General features: G+C 39.7%; 1 protein-coding gene across 3 annotated transcripts in view; it reads left to right on the top strand.

Moving 5' to 3' along the window:
- The window catches only part of usp45 (ubiquitin specific peptidase 45), a 159,295-nt gene that overhangs the window by 116,675 nt on the left and 18,341 nt on the right, over positions 1–24,279 (top strand). For all 3 annotated transcript variants that reach the window (XM_043685574.2, XM_043685585.2, XM_043685569.2), the window contains exons 10-14: positions 17,255–17,336; positions 17,663–17,754; positions 18,325–18,381; positions 18,746–18,916; positions 20,133–20,823. In XM_043685574.2, the coding sequence (XP_043541509.2) occupies positions 17,255–17,336; positions 17,663–17,754; positions 18,325–18,381; positions 18,746–18,916; positions 20,133–20,823 (1,093 nt within the window). The remainder of the gene's footprint in view (positions 1–17,254; positions 17,337–17,662; positions 17,755–18,324; positions 18,382–18,745; positions 18,917–20,132; positions 20,824–24,279) is intronic.

Raw genomic sequence — 24,279 nt, 5'->3', positions numbered from 1 at the left:
TTCAAAAGTATCAATAGGCAATTAAAACCTTTCCCATTCATATTGTACTAATATTTCCATGTGGTTAATATGTAAGAAAATCACTATGTATGATTATTGCACGGTTGAAACCATTATTACAAATCTCTGAACAGGGACTTGAATCCAGGCCTTTTGCTCCATAAAACCATAAGGTTGTAAGATATAATTGTTGAATTAGGCCATTCGGCCCAGCAGGTAAGCTCTGCCATTTGATCATAGCTGATACGCTTCTCAATCCCATTCTCCTCCTTCCTTCTGTCCTTAAATGACTTGGCCAACACAGCCTCCTGTGGCAATGAGTTCCACAGATTTACCACCCTCTGGCTGAAGAAATTGGAAATCATCTTAATTAGAAAGGGGTTTAACTTTGAGGCTGTGCCCTCAGGTCCTAGTTTCTCTACTTATGGAAACATCCACTTTATCCAGATCTTTCAATATTCTATAAGTTATCATGAAATCCCCCCATATCCTTCGAAACTCCAATGATTAGAGTCCCAACCTGTTTAGCCTTTACTTACAAAATAATCAGGAATGAGCCTGATGAATGCCTTATGCCCAAAACTTCGATTCTCCAGCTCCTCGGATGCTGCCTGACCTGCTGTGCTTTTCCAGCACCACACACTCAACTTCAGGCTGAAAAGAAGTGAGTAACTTTTGCACCACACAACTCCCAGGCAATGACCATTTCTAATAAGAGACAATTTAACCACCTTCAATAGATGATCAATAACATGAATATCACTGAATTCCTCACCATCAACATCTTGGGGAGAGTTACTGCTGACCAAAAGCTGAACTGAACTAACTTGTGACTATAAGAGCAAGTTCCTAGTTAGAAATACTGCAGCATGTAACTCGCCTTCTGACTCCTCATAGCCTGTTCACATTTACAAGGGCAGTCACAAGTGCAATGGAATACTTCCAGCTTGCCTGGATGAGTGTAGCACCAACAACACTCAAGCTTGACACCATCCAGAATAAAGCAGTCCACTTGATTGCACCATCTTCACAAACATCCATTTCCTCCAGCACTAACACTTAATAGCAGCAAAATGTACATCTACAAGATGCATTGCTGAAAATCATTAAAGATCCTTAGATAGCACCTTACAAGGCCACAACCACTTCCATCCAGAAGCAACATTCACTCTAATTTTTTTACTCGCTGCGTTGCCCTCCAAGGTCCATGTGCAGCAGCGACTTCCAGAACTGGAAGTCAACGTGTGATTGGTCTATCAATGCTGATTGTCATGTGCCAAATGTCATGACAGAAGTGTGCACGCTGATCAGTTTAGAGGGAACATTGCCTAGGAGGAGTTGAGCAGCAGACACATGGGAGCATCACCACCTGCAAGTTCTTAAAGCCATTCAACGTCCTGACCTAAAAATACCTTGTCATTCCTTCAGTGTTGTCTGATTAAATTCTGGCATTGTGGGTGGACAGCAGTGGTTCAAGAAGGCAGTTCAAAATCACTTTCTCAAGGGCAACTAGGGACTAGAATAAACCCAAAATTAAACAAGAGGCATTTGAGTCATGATGGTCATGGAAAGTTCTGTATAGATGTAAGTCTGTCCATCTTTTGAGTGTGCCAGCACCACAGGAACAGCTGTGGTTGCTAGAAGGTTTCACCATCACTTGAAGTGAAATGACATCCTATGAATGAATACTTTTTTAAAGACATCTATTTTTGCAGATCAGTATTTCTGTTTTATAGAACTGGTATCTGCCAACTGCTGAAGTATTTTATTTTCAGTGTTACATAAGTTTACTTGAAAGTTAAAATACATCCAGCCCTTCTCATGGCAACATTGGCCGCCTTCTTCAACAGGTCAACTAGGGTAATAGAGAAAGTGAGAACTGAGGCAAAACAGCAATAATGATGTGGGGGAAGGAGTCAGATGACAGTTAGCTGGCCAGGACAAATGTTTAATTGTAACCTTTTGAAAATCTGCCATTAAGGAACAAAATTTCATTGTAAATTTCATAAAGTGACAGAAACTGGATTACTAGAAAAGATATGTATGAAATTGTAAATGTTGTTTCAGTTAATATTTTGTGTTTGTGGCAAGGAAACTGCCTTTATGCTTGCCCTGTACCAGACAACATACTCTGTTTAACAGTGCCTGATGAGATAAACCTATCAGTGAAAATCATGCAAGATGCCCAAAATTTTTTCTACCTCCTCTGAAAACCAGAACAACTGCAATTCAGGCAAATGTATAGACTAAGGTTATTTATTTGTACTTTAATTAATATACAGGCAAAAAGCAACAATGCCATATTAAGAAGTTGGAATCAGCCCATAAATGATTATATATTCCCTTAGAATGTGTTTCTTAGTCAGTTAAACTGCAAGATATTTGAACCTAAAATTTGAAGTTTATTTCTGGCTCATCAACTGTACATGTCTGTATTTATTGTATGTGCTTAATCTAATTTTTCCTTTGGTCTGTGAAATTTGAAATTCCTGCCAGAAATAAAGTTGGTAGGAAAAACAACACTTTCAGTGATTGGTTCATTTTCGACTTAAATTGTTTATAAAACATCCCAAATTAACCAGTCAAAAAGCCTCCTAAGTCACAGCTAGCATCGTTAAAGGAGCAATGATATATGCTGATAAGTAGCTGCACACACATCTGGTTTCTTAAGTGCCTGTTAATGTCCTAACCATATACAATTTGATTAGTACTAATAAAAAGGCCCTCACATCCTGACTAATTTCCAGGTCACTCAATTTGGTCTGGTCACATAGACTGTCCTCGACTGTGACTTAGAATAAGAACTAATTGGAAGAACTTCAACTTGAACGGTGGAATAAAATGCAGAATTTTCTTATTTAATCATAAGCTCTTCAGCAGTTTTGGATGAAGTGACCTCAGTACATCAGTGTGCTGGAGTATTCCAATTAGTTATTTCTATTAATTTGACTGCAGTAGGAATGTCCAACAGTGGAAGAAGTTACCTGGGAAAGTGCCAGAAAGCTACTTTCTTGAATGAATGAATGAATTGAATAAATGAAAAAAAAATTAATTGATGTAATTTTGATTCCTCTACATTTAACAATTTAGAAATACCATATAGAGATCTTAAATGGGTACTCTGCCTGCTGTCTTACTGTTCAGAAAATTTTAACATGGGAGAAAAATTAAGTTACAAATGTCATTGGAGTTCTTATGAAGTCCTCTGCCAAGTTAATGTTCATTAGGTGTAAAATAAAATATGCAGAAATTACATTATATTCAAATTGCTTGTAATTGTATTGACTCACGACTAATGTATTGTTTTTCAAGTTGTATCATGGTTGATGATGCTTTGTATCATGCAGTGAAGTCTGTTTTCAATTTAAATTATACATTATTTTTGACTCGTTGTGTATCCTTGGGCAGAGTAGTAAGGGACACAGCTACGAGGCAGAAACATAGCAATGACTTGAAGGGCTCTAGACGGTGTGACAAAATTAGACTGGCAGGTCTATGGATCTATTCAAAGTGCACAGCAGTGACAGTTGTGCCAGTCAGAACCACGGGTACCCGAGCAGCACAGCATTGTCTGTCCTGGGAACACCACAGCTGTTAATCGAGTTATTGTTGTGGAGTGTCATAACCATGTGGTGTCGAGAGAGGGAGAGAGCCTGCAGCGACGTGCCTGCCACCGGAATCCTTTAGCAGGATTGCCACCACGAACATTTTCTTGTTCAGGTTGTTTAGAAACCACATGAAGGATATGTTGTAATGTGCATGAATTATCCTTGCTAGTGAGCTCAACAAAACTCTTCTAACTTGATGACTGAGTTTGTCTTCTCTGAAACACCATATAAGGAGAAAAACTGATTATTGATATAACCTCTTATAGTTCAGGTTTAGATGCATTATTCTTGAGTTCCTTAAACAAACCTGTTGTTGTAGATTCTATTTGCAATTTGTACTTGAGTTAGATAAGGGGGGGAAGCTATAAAGATGATGGGAGAATGATAATTGGTAAGTCCCTTAGGGCAATTTCTTCCAATATTATTTGCGATAGATTGATTAGTGCAAAGGCTTAGAAAAAGTTGAAGCCTGCTGTTTATTGATTAATGCCTTTCACCACAGTCACTAGCACCCTGACCATGCAGGGATGATGTCTTTGTTTGACCTAAATAAATGGTTCAATGCACAAAGCTTCACAAAAGGGGCTGTTGATAGTCCGAAACCTATTTAGCGGTACTCAGCTGAGCAATTACCAATTCACTGCTAGCGTGATTATATTGTGGTCACAGGGTGGAAAGGGCAAATTGAAAACAGACTCACTGACCTGGCCACATTCTCAAATTGGCTAATATTGCTTAAAAGTAGGGCAACAAACACATTTGGATATGTAGTATAAAATTTTTATTTTAGGAGTATCTATATACTCCTAAAATATGGTGTGGATTTTGAGCATAGTTCTGTTTAAAGTATGGATTCTAAAAGAATAATAAATATGGGATATGTTATTTTTCTCTTAATAAGATCTTAGTCATATGACTTATAAACTGTCATATTACTATATTAGCCCTTGATAATTAAAGCATTTTTGGAATTATTCAGTCCTTTAAAAGATCGTGCAGTCGTTTGAAATTGATCAAGCAAAGACCTTCTGTTCCATAGAAAACTATACAGCTCATAAATGTCGAACCCAGAACTTCCTATTTTTTTTAATCAAGCTTCCCAAATTAACAGCATTGTATATTGCCAAGTGTAAAAACAAGACTTGCAACGAGTGCCTCCCTAGCGCACTTGAAGTAAGGCCCTTCTGTTTCTGGTATCATTACAAAAGTTAACGATTCAACAAAAGTTAAAGATTTTAAGAAGTATGCAAGAAGTATTACCCAATTTACCTGTCTTTTAGATTCAGGTTGACTGAAAACACGGACCATAGAGTCATCAAAGTCTATAGCGGAGAAAAAGACCCTTTGGTCCATCAAGACTGCTCTGGTCAAAAACAATCTATTCTAATATGTGTTTCATTGAAGACAAACTCAGTCATCAAGTTAGAAGAGTTTTGTTCAGCTCACTAGCAAGGATAATTCATGTATTTGGCCTTAAGTCGTTTGGCATTGCAAGTGTACATGTAACTATGTCTTCTGTTATGAGCATTTCCACTTCTACCACCTTTAAAGGCAGTGAGTTCCAGATTTCCACTGTCCTCTGAATGATTTTTGTTGTGTCTCATCTACTCTAAAACTTCTGCTTCTTTCTGTAAATCTATGCTGCAGAGCATTGATCCATCCCACAAGGGGAAAGGTTTTTCCTTTCTATCCTGTCTATGGACCTTAATTTTACAGAGTTCAATTATGTCCGCATTCAGTTTCTTCTGCAACTCATCCTATCAATTCTGTCTTCACTGCTCCTTGGATGCTGCCTGAACTGCTGTGCTCTTCCAGCACCACTAATCTAGAATCTGGTTTCCAGCATCTGCAGTCATTGTTTTTACCTCTGAAACTCTCCAGCCCAAGCAACATCCTAATAAATCTCCTTTGCGACCTCTCCAGTGCAATTATATCTGACCTATAATGCAGTTTCTGGAACAGCGCATAGTACCCCACCTGTAGCTTAACCAATGTTTTATACAGTTTTAGCATACCTTCCCAGTTCTTAAACTCTGTGTCTTGGTTAATAAAGACAAGTAGCCCGTAAGCTGCCTTGACCACCTTTGTACCTGTCCTGCTTCCGAAAGGGATCAATATACCTGCACACCAAGTTTCCTCTGATCATTGGTGCTTCCGAGGGTCTTACTGTTCTTTATGTATTCCATTACACTATATGATATAGAAGCAGAATTAGGCTATTCAGCCCATTGGATTTGGTCCGCCATTTGTTCATGGCTAATATGTTTCTCAGTTCCATTCTCTTTCCATACCCGTAAATTTGACCCCTTCCCATTCAATAACCTATTTATCTCTGTATGAAATACACTCAAAGACTTGGCCTCCACAGTCTTCCACAACAATGAGTTCCACAGATTCACCACAGACATTCCTCCTCATCTCAGTCCCTTCACTCTGAGGACGTGTCCTCGGGTTCTGGTCTCTCCTACTACTGGATATATCTTCTCCCCGTCCACTCTATCCATGCCTCTCAGCATTCTATAAGTTTCAGTGAAACCTCCCCTCATCCTTTGCAACTTCACTGAGTATAGAACCAAAATCCTCAATCCCTCTTTATATGACAGTCCCCTCATTCTTGTAAACTTCCTCTTGACTCTGTTTAATGCCTGCACTTACTTCCTTAGATACGGGGCTTGCAAAAACTGCTCACACTATTCCAAATGCAGTCTGGCCACAGCCTTATGCAGCTTCAGCTGTATGTCTCCACTCTTGTTTTCTTGCCCTCTTGAAATTAATGCTAACATTGCATTTGACTTCCAAAATGCCAAATGAACCTACATGTTAACCTTAAGAGAATCCTGACACTAGGTCTCCAAGTCCCTTTGTGTTTCAGATTTCCAAAGCCTTTTGCCAGATGTAAAATGGCCTGTGTCTCTATTCTTCTAACTAATATGCATAACCCCATACTTTCTCACATTGTATCCCATCCCCCACTTTTTTGCCCACTTACCCAGCATGTTCAAGTTCTTCTGCAGCCTCCTCAACACTTATGTGCCTCCAACACAGCCTCCATCTATCTTTGGGTCATTTTCAAACTTAGCAACAATGCCGTCAGTTCCTATGTCTAGATCATTAAGGCATAACATGAATAGTTGTGGTCACAACACAGAACCTTGCAGAACTCCACTGCCATCCTGAAAAAGATCTCTTCATCCCTACTCTTTGCCTTCTGCCAGTCTGTCAATCCTCTATCCGTGCCAGTACTTTGCCCCTAACACCATGGACTCTTATCGTATTTAGCAGCCACTGTGTGGCAATGTCAGTGGCTTTCTGGAAATCCGAATGAATCACATCCACTTGCTCTACTTTGTCTAACTTGCTCGTTACCTCCTCAAAGAATTCTAACAGATTTGTCAGACCTGACCTCATATTGACCAAGCTATGCTGACCTACCCCCATTTTACCGTGGGCTCAAGGAGGCTTGAAACCAGGGGAAATAGCTGGAGAGGAGGAAAGCACAGCAATATTAATGGAATGGGATTCCAAGTACTCTGCAATCTCATATTTAATAATAGACTCTAAAATCTTGCCAACAACTAAGGTCAGGGTAACCGGCCTTTAGTTTATTGTCTTCTTGCATTTTTCCAGTGTTCTGGGACCTTCCCTGACTTAAGTGGTTCCTGAAAGATTACCAATGCCACTATAATCTCCTTAGCTATCTGCTTCAAAACTCTGGGGTGTAGTCCATCTGATCTGGGTGACTTATCGACCTTCAGATCTCTCCGCTTCTTCTTGAACAAGAATGAACCATCAACATTTAACTTGACTAGCTATGTTATTTAAATTTAAAACTCTCCTACACGCACACACTTTTTACTGTAGAGGAAACAGCCCTTTCCTATCCAGATGTCCCAAAAATTTCTGATATGAATTTTCATATTCCCAAGCTGTTTAACTACCTGGGAGCCAGTTACACTATTACCAGTAGGCCTCGATCATTGATAACTGGTCATCATTTCACAGCCTAATTAGCCACTTAGAGACAGAGATGTACAACACAGAAACAGACCATTGGTCCAACTTGTCCATGCCAACCAGATATCCTAACCTAATCTAGTCCCATTTGCCAGCACTTGGCCCTTATCCCTCTAAACCCTTCCTATTCATTTACCCAACCAGATGCCTTTTAAATGCTGCCTCCACTACTTCCTCTGGCAGCTCATTCCATACATGTACCACCCTCCGTGTGAAAAAGTTGCCCCTTAGGTCCCTTTTATACCTTTTCCCTGTCACCCCAAACCTATGCCTTCCAGTTCTCGACTTTCCCCACCCCAGGGAAAAGACTGTCGATTTGCCCTATCCCTGCCCCTCTTGATTTTATAAACCTGTGTAAGGCCACCCCTCAGCCTCCGATGCTCCAAGAAAAACAGCCCCAGCCTATTCACCCTGTACCTATAGCTCAAATCCTCCAAAGTTTGTGAGCAGATTTGTAGTTCGGGTGCTCGTTGTTGTGGTTCTGTTCGCCGAGCTGGGAATTGGTGTTGCAGACGTTTCGTCCCCTGTCTAGGTGACATTCTCAGTGCTTGGGAGCCTCCTGTGAAGCGCTTCTGTGATCTTTCCTCCGGCATTTGTAGTGGTTTGAATCTGCCGCTTCCGGTTGTCCGCTGCAGTGGTCGGTATATTGGGTCCAGGTCGATGTGCTTATTGATTGAATCTGTGGATGAGTGCCATGCCTCTAGGAATTCCCTGGCTGTTCTCTGTTTGGCTTGTCCTATAATAGTAGTGTTGTCCCAGTCGAATTCATGTTGCTTGTCATCTGCGTGTGTGGCTACTAAGGATAGCTGGTCGTGTCGTTTTGTGGCTAGTTGGTGTTCATGGATGCGGATCATTAGCTGTCTTCCTGTTTGTCCTATGTAGTGTTTTGTGCAGTCCTTGCATGGGATTTTGTACACTACATTGGTTTTGCTCATGCTGGGTATCGGGTCCTTCATTCTGGTGAGTTGTTGTCTGAGAGTGGCTGTTGGTTTGTGTGCTGCTATGAGTCCTAGTGGTCGCAGTAGTCTGGCTGTCAGTTCGGAAATGCTCTTGATGTATGGTAGTGTGGCTAGTCCTTTGGATTGCGGCATATCCTCATTCCGTTGTCTTTTCCTTAGGCATCTGTTGATGAAATTGCAGGGGTATCCGTTTTTGGCGAATACATTGTACAGGTGTTCTTCTTCCTCTTTTTGCAGTTATGGTGTACTGCAGTGTGTTGTGGCCCTTTTGAACAGTGTCTTGATGCAACTTCTTTTGTGTGTGTTGGGGTGGTTGCTTTCGTAGTTTAGGACTTGGTCTGTGTGTGTGGCTTTCCTGTATACCTTTGTGGTGAATTCTCCGTTCGGTGTTCTCTGTACCATCACTGTCTAGGAATGGGAGTTGGTTGTCCTTTTCTTCCTCTCTAGTGAATCGGATTCCTGTGAGTGTGGCATTGATGATCCGGTGTGTGTTCTCTATTTCTGTGTTTTTAATGATTCATCCACATATCTGACCCAGAGTTTGGGTTGAATTTGCGGTAAGACTGTTTGTTCTAACCTTTACATTACCGCTTCTGCTATGAGTCCAGAGATGGGTGAGCCCATGGGTGTGCCGTTGATTTGTTCATATATTTGGTTGTTGAATGTGAAGTGTGTTGTGAGGCACAGGTCCAGTAGTTTGAATATGCCGACTTTGTTGATAGGTTCAGCGTCCTGTTTTCTGTTCTGTATGTCCAGCAGGTTGGCTATTGTTTCTCTGGCTAGGGTTTTGTCGATAGAGGTGAACAGTGCCGTTACATCGAATGAGACCATGGTTTCTTCCTTGTCTATGTGTATGCTTCTGATGATGTCCAAGAATTCCTGTGTTGATTGCATGGAGTGTCTGGATCTGCTGATTAGGTGTTTCAGTTTCTGCTGTAGTTCTTTAGCCAGTTTGTGTGATGGTGTCCCTGGTAGTGATACTATGGGTCTGAGTGGGATGTCTGGTTTGTGCACTTTAGGTAGTCCATAGAATCTGGGGGTGTTGTTGCTTTCAGGTTTCATTCTTTGTAGGTCAGACCTGTTATCTGTCCGTTTTTTTGTAGGTTCCTCAGTGTGGTGTTTATCCTATTGGTGAGCTGTGGGGTGGGGTCAAACTCCCTCTTTTGGTAGGTGTTGGTATCTGCAAGTAGTTGTTGCACTTATTGGATGTAGTCTGCTTTGTCCAGGATGACCGTCATTCTGCCTTTGTCTGCTGGTAGTATGATTATGTTCTTATCGTTTCTTAGTGATTTTAATGCTTCCTCTCCTTGGTGTTGAAGTTATGTGTTTGTCTTTTCCTTGTTATCAGAGGTACGATACTTTGTCTCACTGTTTGTTGTGTCTCTTCTGTCAGTCCATGGTTCCTGAGTGTGCATTCTAGTGCTAGGAAGTCTGCTGTCTTGGCGTCCCTATGGTTGTAGTTGAGTCCCTTGGCCAATATTGTTCTTTCCGTGTCTGTGAGCTGTCTGTGGGAGAGGTTTTTAACCCAGGTGTGTGTTGTGGTGTCCTCTCTGTGTGTTAGTTTGGCCATTTTTTCTTTTAGTGCCGTTTTTTTGCGGTGTGTGGTCCTGTTCTGTCCTATGGTGAAGGCCTGTTCTATGGTCCGGGTCCATTCCTGATTGGTGGTTTTTGAAATTAACGATTTTTGGCGCGCAATTTCTTGTCTGTATTTGTGAAGTCTGTTGTGAGCGTCTGTAATCATTACCTGGATCGTCCTGAATCCGTTCTGTCTGGCTGTGTCCCTGGCTTGTGGGTTGTTGACTGGTGGCCTGTATCTGACACTTGGTGGAAGGATTCGATTTTTTCGGCATTCATGCAGGAACCGGAGTTGTTCATATGTGGCGCTTAGGTGGTTGGCACAGGATTCCCATTTCCTGGCTTGTCTTAATGTCTCTCGCCCGTAGGTGTTCAAAGTTTGTGAGAAGATTTGTAGCTCGCGTGCTCAAATCCTCCGACCCTGACAATGTCCTTGTAAACCTTTTCTGAACGCTTTCAGGTTTCACAACAGCCTTCAGATAGGAAGGAGACCAGAATTGCATGCAATATTCCATAAGTGGCCGAACCAATGTCCTGTACAGCCGCAACGTGATCTCCCAATTCTTATACTCAATACTCTGACTAATAAAGGAAAGCATGCCTTCTTCACTATCCTGTCTATCTGTGACTCTACTTTCAAGGAACTATGAACCTGCACTCCAAAGTCTCTTTGTTCAACAACACTCCGTAGGACCTTACCATTAAGTGTATAAGTCCTGCTAAGATTTGCTTTTCCAAAATGCAGCACTTCACATTTATCTAAATTAAACTCCATCTGCCACTTCTCAGCCCATTGGCCCATCTGATCAAGATCCCATTGTAGTTTGAGGTAACCTTCTTCATTGTCCACTACATCTCCAATTTTGGTGTCATCTGCAAACTTACTAACTATACCTCCTATGTTCACATCCACATCATTTATGAAAAGTAGTTGACCCAGCACTGATCCTTGTGGCACTCCACTGGTCACAGCCCTCCACCACCACCCTAGAAGTCTTCTACCTTCGAGCCAGTTCTGTATCGAAATGGCTAGTTCTCCCCGTATTCCATGCGACCTAACCTTGCTAACCAGTCTACCATGGGGAACCTTGTCAACCACCTTACTGAAGTCCAGATAGACCACAAACACTGCTCTGCCCTCATCAATCCTTTTTGTTACTTCTTCAAAAAACTCAGTCAAGTTTGCAAGATATGATTTCCCACACACAAAGACATGCTGACTATCCCTAATCAGTTTTTACCTTTCCAAATACATGTAAATCCTGTCCCTCAAATTCCCTCCAACAACTTGCCTGCCATTGATGTCAGGCTTACCGCTGTATACTTCCCTGACTTTTCCTTCCCATCTTTCTTAAACAGTGGCACCACATTAGCCACATCCGGCACCTCAACTGTGACTATTGATGATACAAATATCTCAGCAAGAGGCTCAGCAATCATTTCTCTAGCTTCCCACAGAGTTCTTGGGTACACCTGATCAGGTCCTGGGGATTTATCCGCTTTTATGCGTTCTAAGACATCGAGCACCTCCTCCTCTGTAATATGGACATTTTTCAAGATGTCACCATCTATTTCCCCACATTCTATATCTTCCACCTTCTCCGCAGTAAATACTGATGCAAAATGTCAGCCAAATCTTCATTCATGCACAGCACTCTGACTTCTGCTCATCTGGAAACAGGCTTTCTCCACTGTTTGAATCAACAGTTGTGTAAACAGGACTGAGAATGAGCTCCATTAACTTGCTTTCAAAAAGTGTAGTGATCCTTAAACTATTCTTGACTTTTAAAACATGTCTTTTCCCATTTCTTCCCACAATAACAGAAAAATAATAAGATACGGCCTTTACACAAGCTTGAATCAAGAATAGTTCATTTTTATCCATAACTGCAGTAACAAACAGTGGGTATGATATCATATATGAGAACCCTTCCAGTCCTTATGCCAGTGACATTCAGTTGACAGAATCTTGGGCCAGAGTTACAACCAAGCATAAATTCTGCATTTTTTTTTCTGCTGTCCCAGACCACAACCAGATATTTTACCTCCCTTTCTAGATCTCTTGCACATTTCTGTTTCTGTCTCCGCTCGTCCTCACTTTTATAACTTTTCATTTTTCACTCTTAAATGCTTGCCCTCAATCTCCACCCCATTCCATTAATGCTGCTGTGCTTTTCTTCTCTCCAGCTGATACCTCTGGCTTCAAGCCTCCTTGAGTATGACCACAAGACTCTGTCTTTTTCAGCATTCTCCAGAGTGTCCTTTAGAACCCTAGTTGTCATCTGAAGAACTTAACTCTCATCTGGCAGATTCTTTTCTTTTGTTGATATTGTGTCAAGTATAGCCTTTGGGAAATATTCTTATCAGAATCCTCTTCCCTTTTGCAACCAGACTCATCCCCTGACCCTTTACTCCACATCAACAATTTGCATTTGTACAATACCAATTAATCAGAAAGACATCCTAAAGCATTTCAAGAAAGTACAAGCAATTAACACTAAGCTAAGGAAGAAATCATTGGAAAGGTTGGTTGAATCCATAGTCAGAGGTAAATTTTAAGAATGCTTTCAAAAGAGAGAAAGGTAGCAAAGCAGAGTGGTTTAAGAAAGCAGTTACAAAGTGTGATATCTAACATAGGGTAATCAGTAGTGAAAAGAAAGGGGTATGCAGGAACCAATGAAGTGCATCAGAGGTGAAAGTCTTTGGGTGTACAATATGGGATAGAGAGAGAGAAATCCTGGATGAGATAAAGTTCTTAGAGACTAGAAGGCAGAACGCTAGCAAGGAGAACATTAGAGTAACTAAAGCTTGGGATGACAGTTGTATTCAAATTTTAACAAGTAAATGTTGAGGCAAGCAAAGTCACAAAGTTATTGAATAAATATGAAATGGATAGTTACTCTGAGAATAGTGATTTTGAGTAATGTCGTAGCATTTCAGAGAAAGACGTTATCTGGTGTTAAGTGTCAGCTGTGGCTCAGTCTATAACCTGAGTTAGAAGGCTATGGGTTTAAGTCCCACTTTATAACATGAGAACAAAAAGTCAGGACTAATACTCCAGTACGATGCCAAAGGAGTAGTGTCTTTCGGATGAAACACAAATTTAGATCATGTCTGCCCTCTCAGGTGGATTTAGAAAATCTAATTGCACTATTTTGAAGACTGGCAGGGGTGTTACTGCTGGTGTACCATTGAATATTTTATCTCCAGTTATCTGTCCTATCTATCATATTGTTATTTGTAGGAGCTATTTGTGTACCATATAACGCTATATTATTTCCATAGCTGCAAAGAACATCCGGATGTCTGGTGGTCATGAATGCTGCTATATGTTGTTTTTGCACTGAAGTTTCCACTCCCTTCAGTCGTGTTGGCAGTGGCAGGAAAGTTGGAATCTCAACAGCAAGATTTTTCCATTTAAGTTTAAAGAAGAACATAAGCGTCACACTGTTAAGCCTTATTTCCATGCATGTGTATCTCATTGTTAGCCCAACTCGCCTCGTTTATAGGTCACATCTAATTCTCCTCTCTTTGCCTGAGAAACTAGATGGCACCTGAGATGAAAGACAGAGTAATTATCTGAGGCATGCAGATTGCAACTTGCTTGTCCAGCCTTCATCCAACTGTCTTCACCACAATGTCCCTGCATGCTTTCTCCACCCTTCATTCACACAAGCTGGCATCAGCAAACAATCAGCTGCATAGGCTCATCATGCTCTCGTTGCAACTTTCGCACCATTTTATCCTTTCAGGATTTACTTGAAGCACAAATGCATCTTGCACATCCACGAGGTTCTTAGCTTTATTTCTTAGCACTCACTGACATTGGATGTACTTAGAGATGTGGCTTGCAGAGGAAGAGATGCAGCTAACAATGGTGGCGAGTGCTGAACAGTCAAGGGGATGGCACTATGGCAGAATGTTATATCAAAGTCACACCTACAGCATGTGCTAGCAACTTAGGCTGAGACACACACTATATGTACTTCAATCAAATAACTATGTCTGGAAGTCAAAGGAGAACAGTGTTTGGTAGGGTCCATAAGGAACTTACATTCAACCAAGAGTTGCCACTATAGTCAGTTAAAGACTAATCCAATTTCAGCCCAGAGGATTGGTCATGGCCAGCCCTGCAGGTCAGGTATAACCAGTCCAGGGAATGCGGATAAGTCATTCTGGGTGCTGTAAAGATTTCAGTCCAGAGGCTAAGCCAAATATTTTTATGAGACAAATTGATTTAGCTTGATGGAATGGTGACGCAGGAGAAGCAGTGAGATGGCTCCAGTCAATGAATAGGAAGTGCATATTTTGGGTGGACAAGATGGGTGACAGGAGTGAGTCGTGGCCCTGTGAGTGTGAGGTTGCTGAGAGAGGATGATGCCAATTACTTTTAGGGAGTACAAAATATAATTCACGTTCTCCTTGCTCTGTTCTGCATTGTGGTTTACCCAGGATACAGCATTGATCAAGGCCAGTATTTCAGTCCATCTGACTAGGCCTGATGGCCTGGCCTCCTTTGCCAGTCACCAGGTTATAGCACTGTCCTTCTCTCCACAGCTCTCTCCATTGGTACTTCTAGGTCCCTGTCAGCAAGCTAAGGAGCTAGCTTCCCCTTCTGGGCCATGTCCTGAATTTAGAAACTCAAGAAATACATTTAGAAGGGTATTTCCTGGCTTGTAGCATCTGCAGAGGGGTTTTAAATATTGTAGCAGAACTGCATGATCCCAGCAGTTGAGTACTACTTCTCGTCTACTATGCACGTCCACGAGACAGGCTTGTGCTACAAAGTACGGATGTATAATTTGTGAGCTGAAAAGCAGGGGATTGCATTGAGTGGTGTGAAATGTTGCCATGAGCCATGATGGCTATGTGCAGTGAATATCACTCAAAAAAACATTTGGTCTGAAAATGGGATAATTCAATTTTTTCCCCCCAATTTCTTTACTGGTAATGGATGCAATAAAAATCGAGTAGACCAACCAAAATAAGAATTTGTAGTTCTGAGAGAATTGGTAATCTGGAATAATTGGGGTTTTTTTGCACAGTTTGCTCCGTATCCAAATGGTAAGTTTCTTCACAGTGGAAATCCTTCAGAAAAGGGAAGAACAGCAACTGAAATTGATGTTTCCTGTTGGAACCAATTAAGTATGTGTACTTGATACCTTGCAGACGGTGCTGGCCCCAAATGAAAAAAAAGTAAGATTTGATAAGTGATGAAATCTGGACCTTTCAATGACCCAAGACAAAAACATTTTCTTCTCTCCAAAAAAATTATTGTGTTTAAGCAGATTTCTATCATCTGCAGTAATTTTTCACCGTAAAAAAAGAATTTGTCTGTGCCTCAATTCACTCTAAACAGATGTAATTAGACAAAAGACATTGACTTAAAGGAGGAAAAATTATCTCACGTGAGTACAAACTTAGTAGTGGGATTTAAGGAGTTCTTCAATTCAGAGAGGAAGGTGAAGTGACAGAGAGGTTTGACTCAACTTTACAAGGTATAAATGTTAGCCAAGTGATGAGTGATGGAGGTTTTCAATTTTGACAACGTATAGAATATTCCTGTAAGGTAAGACAAAGAGATGTGGATCATTCGAAAAATAAAAATTAAATTCAAACTTAAATGCATGTTATAAGATAAAGCAAACAATAATAAGAGTTGTAGAAAAGCCTTGAGAAGTAACTTCATGGTGAGTTTGATTGCAGAAGGCTCTGATGAGTTCATTCATGGAAAATGCCTCCATATGAAGGAAAGTCCAAACGTAGGACCTATAAATACATACTCATAACAGATAAATCCAGTGAAGGAAGTCAGGAGAAACTTCTTTGTCCAGACAGTTTTTAGAATGCAGTAATCACTGCCACAAGGAATGGGTCAGATAAGTAGCATAGTTGCGTTTGAGGATGGATAGAAAGATAGAGTAGAAAGTTACACTGCAAAGGTTAAATAAACTAGTGGGTGAGAGCAGCCTTACATGAATTGTAAACATTGGTTTGAGTAAATTGCATCAAATGAGGTGTTGGAGTTTTGTTCATGAAGATTAAATCCAATGCAGGCACAACGGGCCCAAGGACCTTCTCCTGTGCTCTACTATTCTTTGATTCTAAGGTAGAAACTGTAATGAGGGGGTGAGAATTGTCGGAAGACGTTAAGGATGGTAAACTGTCTATTGTCTTAACAAGTGCTGACTTTACCTGTGAAATACTCATATTTCTCTTTGTCAAATCTCATTTTCAGCATTTTTTCTTTCAATTTTTAAAAATTTCTCTGTTTTAAATATCTTAACACAAAAGAAAGCACTCTTGATCTTTTGTATTTGGACAGGAGGTGAATTGAAAAAATACATTCCCAAAGGTGTCTCAAAAAACTATCATAAAAACATTTTAAGCACTAATGTCATATCTAATTAACTTTGATTGTAAGTAAGCTGTGTTCAGTAGATATGGTGCTGGCTCTGATTTTGGTAGCTTGAATATAATTGTTATTGTTTTTTGTAGTTGATATGTATTTATGCTTTATGTTCAGTTGTTTTGGACAACATAATGACCACAATGGGGCGTAATCTTCCAGTGCCAACTGCAGCGAATAAAAAAATGTGTTCACTGCATTGTCCGGGATGCTAAAATGTTGTGCTGAGCCAATTTGCATGTTTGTGTCTGTCTGAAAATGTCTCTTGCACTGATCTTAGTGTCAGAAACCTGGGCCTATGGCATGACATAATTACACTTATTGTCGTATTCTTCTGTTAATTTTTGGTGTCGTCATCAATTAAAGGTAATCACATTCCCCACATTCCCAACCTTGCTATGTCCATGACCCTACTTGCAAACTGCTCATCCCTCCCCCAACTTCCAATTTCCCCTCTTCCTGTCCATTCCCCTTTACTACCTATCATCCAGTGCTACCCATCTCCATTCACTCAACTATCAATGTATTTCATCGCTGACTCCATTCCATTAACACTGAGTGCCTTAGCATGCCCCCTTCAAGTCTTCCCTCCCCCCCACCCCACCAATCCTGTTAAAAATCCTTAGATTTGTTATCTGTAAACTGTAAGTTCTGTACTCCTAGATTATCTGTCTTATTTTATATTGCAGCGCATACAGAGTGCTATTTTGAAAGCCTTCAACAATCCAACAGTCAAAACTGCTGATGAAGAGACTAAACGAAAAGTTAAAGGTAGAGATTTATATATGGCTCAAGGTCGCCATCTAGTGCAATTATGATAATTTATGATATTTTTCAGATGTAATAAACATTGTATTGAGTAGAGTGGGATTTGTTGTTTGAAAAAGTAGTAATGACTGTATATTTGAATGAATAATGTAAATTAATTTTATTTATATCAGCAAGGTTTCTTTTGAGGTGCAGCATTTAGAAATTAAGGTGCAGTTTGCAGAATACATGTGTTGGCATCTTCAAAATAAAGCAATATGTTTGTAGGAGAAACTGTGAACATAATAGTTAAAAGTGAAAATATTTGACTCTTAAATATGATATTACAGTATATGGTAGAGAAGGTGTGAAGATGAATTTTATCGATCAGATTTTTGGTGGAGAGCTGGTCAATACTATCATGTGTGAAGAATGCTCACATGTAAGTATTTACTTATTTGCATGACTTTCTGTTGTAAACAAATATAACTGCATTTCAACTTTCTTCCCATTTGTACTCATTTATCACGATCATAGGTAGAATATAAACAAATGTAGGAAGAGAAAAGTACAAAATTGCTAAATAAGTTTCTCTAAAAGAGTCTTTATATGCCACTGCATGAATTATATAATGATGATGGCTGCTTATGTAGAAGTGCATCTTCTTTTATCGTCCATTTCTATATCTTGTGAATATATAAGTTGTTTGAGAGAGGCTGCAAAAGAGCTTTATTACTACCAGAAATGTGAATTTTGTTTTAAAAATTGTAAAAATATAAGCAAAGATAGCTAATTGTAAATTGGATCTCGACTAACATATCACAACTTTACAGTTAATTTAAATTAAAATCTTGTACCAGGACATATATTTAATTCATTAAAATTTGATATTTTTATTGCATCTCAGATTTTTAGAAAAAGATTAGCCAGTGAAAAGGATTTCCTTTTTATGAGTTTAGATTTTCAGTACTGTCAGCAATTGTATATGATCTTTGATATGATTTTGTTTTAGATTTCAACTGTTAAAGAGCATTTTATTGACCTTTCACTACCCATTATCGAAGAAAGGGTAAGAATTTTTTTTTGTGTAAAGTAAATGCAGAATTTAGCATCTGTTTGCATTTTAGATTTTATGGTTTTCCATTCTAACTCATGTATTAACCTAAAAGTACATGTTTACATTTCTCTTGGTGCTGATTTTAGTTTTTTTACTTTGTATTTTATATCTTGACAAATGAATTTGCATGTCTGTTTGTGATAAATTCTAAATTGAGATTTAACTTCACTCAATTCATTTGTCATTTTAAGTTATTTTTAAAATATGCAGTAATCAATGCTTATGTAGTAATTTTATGCACATTTGATGTAATATTTGCTGATTTTATATTACAAATCTTACTTTACAAACTATGTTTTTTTTCCTAACCAATAAGGCAGCCAAACGAGGGTCATCAGAGAAAATAAATAAAACTCATAAAGGAAAAGATGTGGAACTTAAGGAAAATATTTTGGCTTCAAGTAAGCAGGACACCTGCGCAACATCTCTTACCGCAATCAAATATAAAACAAAGAGTTCTAAGAAATCACCATCAATAAAATACATGGTAACAGTATGTCTTTGACTTTATTGTTGAGAGAATAGCTTGTAACTATAAGACTATAGAATTTGGCTATTTATTAAATAATTTGATGCTTTGAGTATTTATATTTCAAAGCTTCTTAATGGGAGCAGTTAACAAATTGGTGCACACAGTTAAGAGTTCCATTTGTCACAAATACACTTTAGGAATTCAAGCAAAGTAATCAGAAACTGCACAATTTAATAATTTTTAAATGAAAGGAAATCCTACAGGATGTGTTTACTTTCACACTTGAGTGACTTAAAAATGCCTCACTATTTGAGTTGCTGCATCAAATAGACAGATTCATAATACCTTTTGAATCTTAAGAAAATCTTTAGTTTGAGGTTAGCTGTGATACAAGCCATAGGTCATTTTATAAATTAAGCCTGGGAAGCTTCTACCTATTCCATCCTTTGTATATGCAAAGCAAATTTAAGCTGCTTGTATTCCTTTGGCTAGATTCTCTCTAAATATGAGCCTTCCTTATATCACTTTCAGGCCCAAAACCCTTTGAATATTTCTACTTGCAAATGGTATTCTTTCAGGCAGAGGAGGGGAAGCCTTCTTATTTTTTGAGCAGGGCTGTAACTTTATGTATGAGAGAGTCTAGCTCTTTAAATAATTTCATGTGTAAGAAAATTGTGGCCAGAATAAGACAGGATGATGCACAAGCCACTGGCACATATTGGAACTGGACATTCTTTCTCAATCACCAAATTAGTACATAAAAAAGGCCACAAATGTTTGGAAAATAAGGGCCAAATATATTTGTGGAAGTAGTGAGGTTTCTGATACTTGCATTTTTAGCATACTCATTATTGATAATGATGACTCAGATATTTGTCCAGAATCTAGAAATGAATATGAATGCCATGCATTGACATAATGGAAATATAAATAAAACTCTCAAGTAAATGACTAAAATGTTGGTGAAGAAGTGTCAATTTTTATTTTAAGATCATTAGACCTTGTTGAAACTAACCCATACATGACTGTTTTGGTCAAAAACTTTCTTAACACCTTGTCTCAAATATAGACTGCTTTGACTTAGTTTATTGTGTGACATGGTCAGTCATAATTTAGCCTCCCATTGCAAAAAACAAAGCACAATATGATTTTTCATTATTCTTTATAAAGACATGTATGAATGGAGAGCACCTGGATAATAATAAGCTAACATATCTTTAATATACTTCAGGGCCATGCAAGCAAACAAAGGATGACAGAAATGAAGAAATCAACAGCAGATGATGATGAAGGGAATTGGCAGGTTTCTGCAGAGCAAAATAATGGACACCAAGAAGAGGAGAGTAACCGTACACTCTGTTGCTCTAGTCTAGGAGAAATCAATAACTTTAGTCTGTCAGAAGGTAGTGATAAAGATGGAAATCAGTCAGATGGAAGCAATGATGCAGATACTGAAATGTCAGAATCTGAGAATCGTTCAAAATCTGTTCAGTCCTTAAGTTGCCACACCAACTCCAATTTTGATTTGACAACTATCAACCACAAACTATCAAACAGTGATTTAGTGCAAACTGAACAAGTGGAGTTTAATTCTAACGATCCCATTTCCAGCGCAGTAACAAAACTCAACCTTGGTAGTACCAAAAATGAAAATCTAATAATTGATATTCTTTATGAGGAACAGACAGACTATGTTGCATTCTGCAGTCAAGATTCAAAGGAGAAATCTGTAGCTTCAAAAAAATTGGTTGCAGCATTTCAAACATTGTCCCACAACTATGAACCAAGATCCAAAGAATGCTCGCTCCAATCCTGTCTCAGCCAGTTTACATCTGTGGACCTCCTCATGGGTAACAATAAACTGTTATGTGAAAGGTGTACGGAGAAAAGACAGAAATCATACAAGAAATCACATTTAGCAGGTGGGTATAGTAGAGGTGTCAGAACCACTTCAAAATTTCAGTTGATGTCCATTGAAGAATATCATTTGCACTGTACTTATGGAGCGATGCGAACACAGGCAAATACTGTGATGCAAATAACGCTTCGCTAAATTAGCCTGGTAGTTTTTTAAAAAGTATATATGGATATGCTAAAGGATTTGTGGTTAGCAAGGTCCTGTCAGGTAAGGAGTTCTGAGTTTTAAATTTCATGAGGTGGAAAGGACCATGTTCAAAGATAATGTGTGCCTTATCTCTTAAAGGAAACTTGGGAACTGATGAGTTCCCCTACACCTGATGCCTTTGACTTTCTATTTGATTGTGTTGCGGATGTGGGAGATGCTGTCAAAAAAACCTTGGTGAATGGCTGCTGTGCATCCTGTAGATAGGCCACAGCGTATTCTATGTTCCATCTGTTTTTCCCTCCAAGGCTTCTGGAAGAGGAATTCAACACATCCGCATGGCAATCACCATGCATGGACCCTCCAGTGGCTGCACGGCCAAACGCTAGAGGAAACATTGTGGCTACTTCAGACCCATGGTGGTGAGAGTGTGTAAAAAAAAATCCATGTGAAAATTAGTGGAAGTAAAAGGTAGAAATTATGTTCGTACCCATTTTTAGTGACCCTGTCAATAGCATCGCATCTTCCTGCGAGCCATAACAAACACAGAAAATTGTACAGGATATTCAGTGATATTTCTTCACAGTCATCTTTTGAAAAGATAATTTTGCATTTATTTAGCACCATTCATGACCTCAGGGTGTCCCAAAACATTTCACAATGCATGAAATGTAAATCTCAAATTAAGATGTAATTTTCTTAAAAAATATAACACTCGCATCTATTTGTCCATATAAGAGGGCTGTTTTGAATTCCTTTATATCAATGAACATTGCACCAGATTGTTTCCAATCTGCAGTAAATCCTCCAGTAACTCCTTTATATTGACCATAATATCTCATCAATCTCTTCCTATATCTTTCTTAGAACTCAACTATACATTCTCTGTTGTTGGGTGTTGACTTTTTTGTGCTTCAATATTCTATCTGACCTTTGAAAGTCACTAATTCTGCCTGGGCTTTTGCTCCTTAGAAAAGGCATACCACACGTCTTCCTTTCTAAATATATGTTCATCTGCTACTTTAATTCCTTTCTCTTCTTTCATAGTTATTTCCTCTTTTCTGACTGTATGCTTACTGTTTGCATACAATAAAAAGCTTTATTGTCTCTTTTAGCCACTTTAACCACATTCTTAACATGTTTCAGTATCTGCTGTAGGCGCCTGTGTTCATCACAGTGAACCATACTCCTTGCAGCAGTCATTTTTTTCTCATTAGTAAAGTAATAAGAAGTGAAATTAATCTTGTTGAATCTACTTTTGTTTATTCTATGCTTTTTGATCCTAGATATGCTTTTATCCTGCGTGCTGCGCATTATACTTGGAAATCTGTTCCATTTGTTCTCTATTGAAATACTGTTACAGAGTCATACAGTATGGAAACAGACCCTTTGGTCCAACCAGTCCATGCCATAATAATCCTGAACTAAACTAGACCCACCTGTCTGCTCTGGCCATATCCCTCCAAACCTTTCCTATTCATGCACTTATTCAGATGACTGTTAAATGTTGTAGCTGGAAATGTGTTGCTGGAAAAGCGCAGCAGGTCAGGCAGCATCCAGGGAACAGGAGAATCGACGTTTCGGGCATAAGCCCTTCTTCAGGAATGGGGAAAGTTTGTCCAGCAGGCTAAGATAAAAGGTAGGGAGGAGGGACTTGGGGGAGGGGCGTCGGAAATGTGATAGGTGGAAAGAGGTCAAGGTGAGGGTGATAGGTCAGACTGGGGTGGGGGCGGAGAGGTCGGGAAGAAGATCTCAGGTTAGGAAGGCGATGCTGAATTTGATGGATTTGACTGAGATAGGGTGGGGGGAGGGGAAATGAGGAAACTGGTGAAATCCGAGTTCATCCCTTGTAGTTGGAGGGTTCCTAGCCGGAAGATGAGGCGTTCTTCCTCCAACCGTCGTTTTGTTGTGGTCTGACGATGGAGGAGTCCAAAGACCTGCATATCCTTGGTGGAGTGGGAGGGGGAATTGAAATGTTGAGCCACAGGGTGGTTGGGTTGGTTGGTCCGGGTGTCCCAGAGGTGTTCTCTGAAACGCTCCGCAAGTAGCCGGCCTGTCTCCCCAATATAGTGGAGGCCACATCGGGTGCAGAGGATGCAATAGATGATATGTGTGGAGGTGCAGGTGAATCTGTGGTGGATATGGAAGTTTCCTTTGGGGCCTTGGAGGGAGGTGAGGGGGGGAGGTGTGGGCGCAAGTCTTGCACCTCCTGCGGTTGCAGGGGAAGGTGCCGGGAGTGGAGGTTGGGTTGGTGGTGGGTGTGGATCTGACGAGGGAGTCACGGAGGGAGTGGTCTTTACGGAATGCTGATAGGGGAGGGGAGGGAAATATATCCTTGGTGGTGGGGTCCTTTTGGAGGTAGCGGAAATGACGGCGGATGATGCGCTGTACATGGAGATTGGTGGGGTGGTAGGTGAGGACCAGTGGGGTTCTGTCCTGGTGGCGGTTGGAGGGGCGGGGTTCAAGGGCGGGGTTAAATGTTGTAATTGTGCCCACATTCATCACTTTCTCAGGAAGTTCATTCCACACATGAATGGGTAAAAATTTTTTACCTCTGGGTAAAAAAATTGCCCCTTATGTCTTTTTTAGATCTCTGTCTTCTCACCTTAAAAATGTGCCCCCTGGTCTTGAAATCCCCCATCCTAGAGAAAAGACACCTATTATTAACCCTATCTATATCCTTCATGGTTTCATAAACTTCTATAAGGTCACCTCTCAACCTCCTGCACTCCAGTGGGAAAAGTCCCAGCCTATTCAGCCTTGTCTTATAACTCAAATCTTCCATACCTGGCAACATCCTGGTAAATCTCTCCTGAACCCCTCTCGAGCTTAACAATATCCTTCCTATAACTGGATGACTATAACTGGATGACCAGAACTGGATGCAGTACTCCAGAAGAGGCCTCACCAATATCTTATACAACTTCAATGTGACATCGCAACTCCTATACTCGAAGGACTGAACAATTTTGTTTACAATGCCTCACCAGAACCAAATCAATTTGTTTTGAACGTTTTCTTACACATTTTAAAGTAATTGATATTGCTGTCAGCTTGTGCTCTCAATGTTGTTTATTATTTTTCTTTAAAAATGTAGATTGATTAAAGATAAAGCAAAATAGTAAATAAAAACAAACTGACGTTTTCAATTCGATGATAAATGTCAAATATTAGCCAAAATGATTAATGAAGATACACTGAGAAATGCATTTCCACCATCTGATTGTCCAAGTATTGAGTTACACCTTTTTTCAAAGGCAGAACATCTAGTAGAAGTGTTAAGCTGAATTTGCACATTTCCTGTACCTGCTACATC

The sequence above is a fragment of the Chiloscyllium plagiosum genome, unplaced genomic scaffold (genome assembly GCF_037043375.1).
Source record: "Chiloscyllium plagiosum isolate Xiang-an unplaced genomic scaffold, Cpla_swu_hap1 HiC_scaffold_3, whole genome shotgun sequence".
NCBI lineage: Eukaryota > Metazoa > Chordata > Chondrichthyes > Orectolobiformes > Hemiscylliidae > Chiloscyllium > Chiloscyllium plagiosum.
This window is presented reverse-complemented; position numbering and strand designations above follow the sequence as displayed.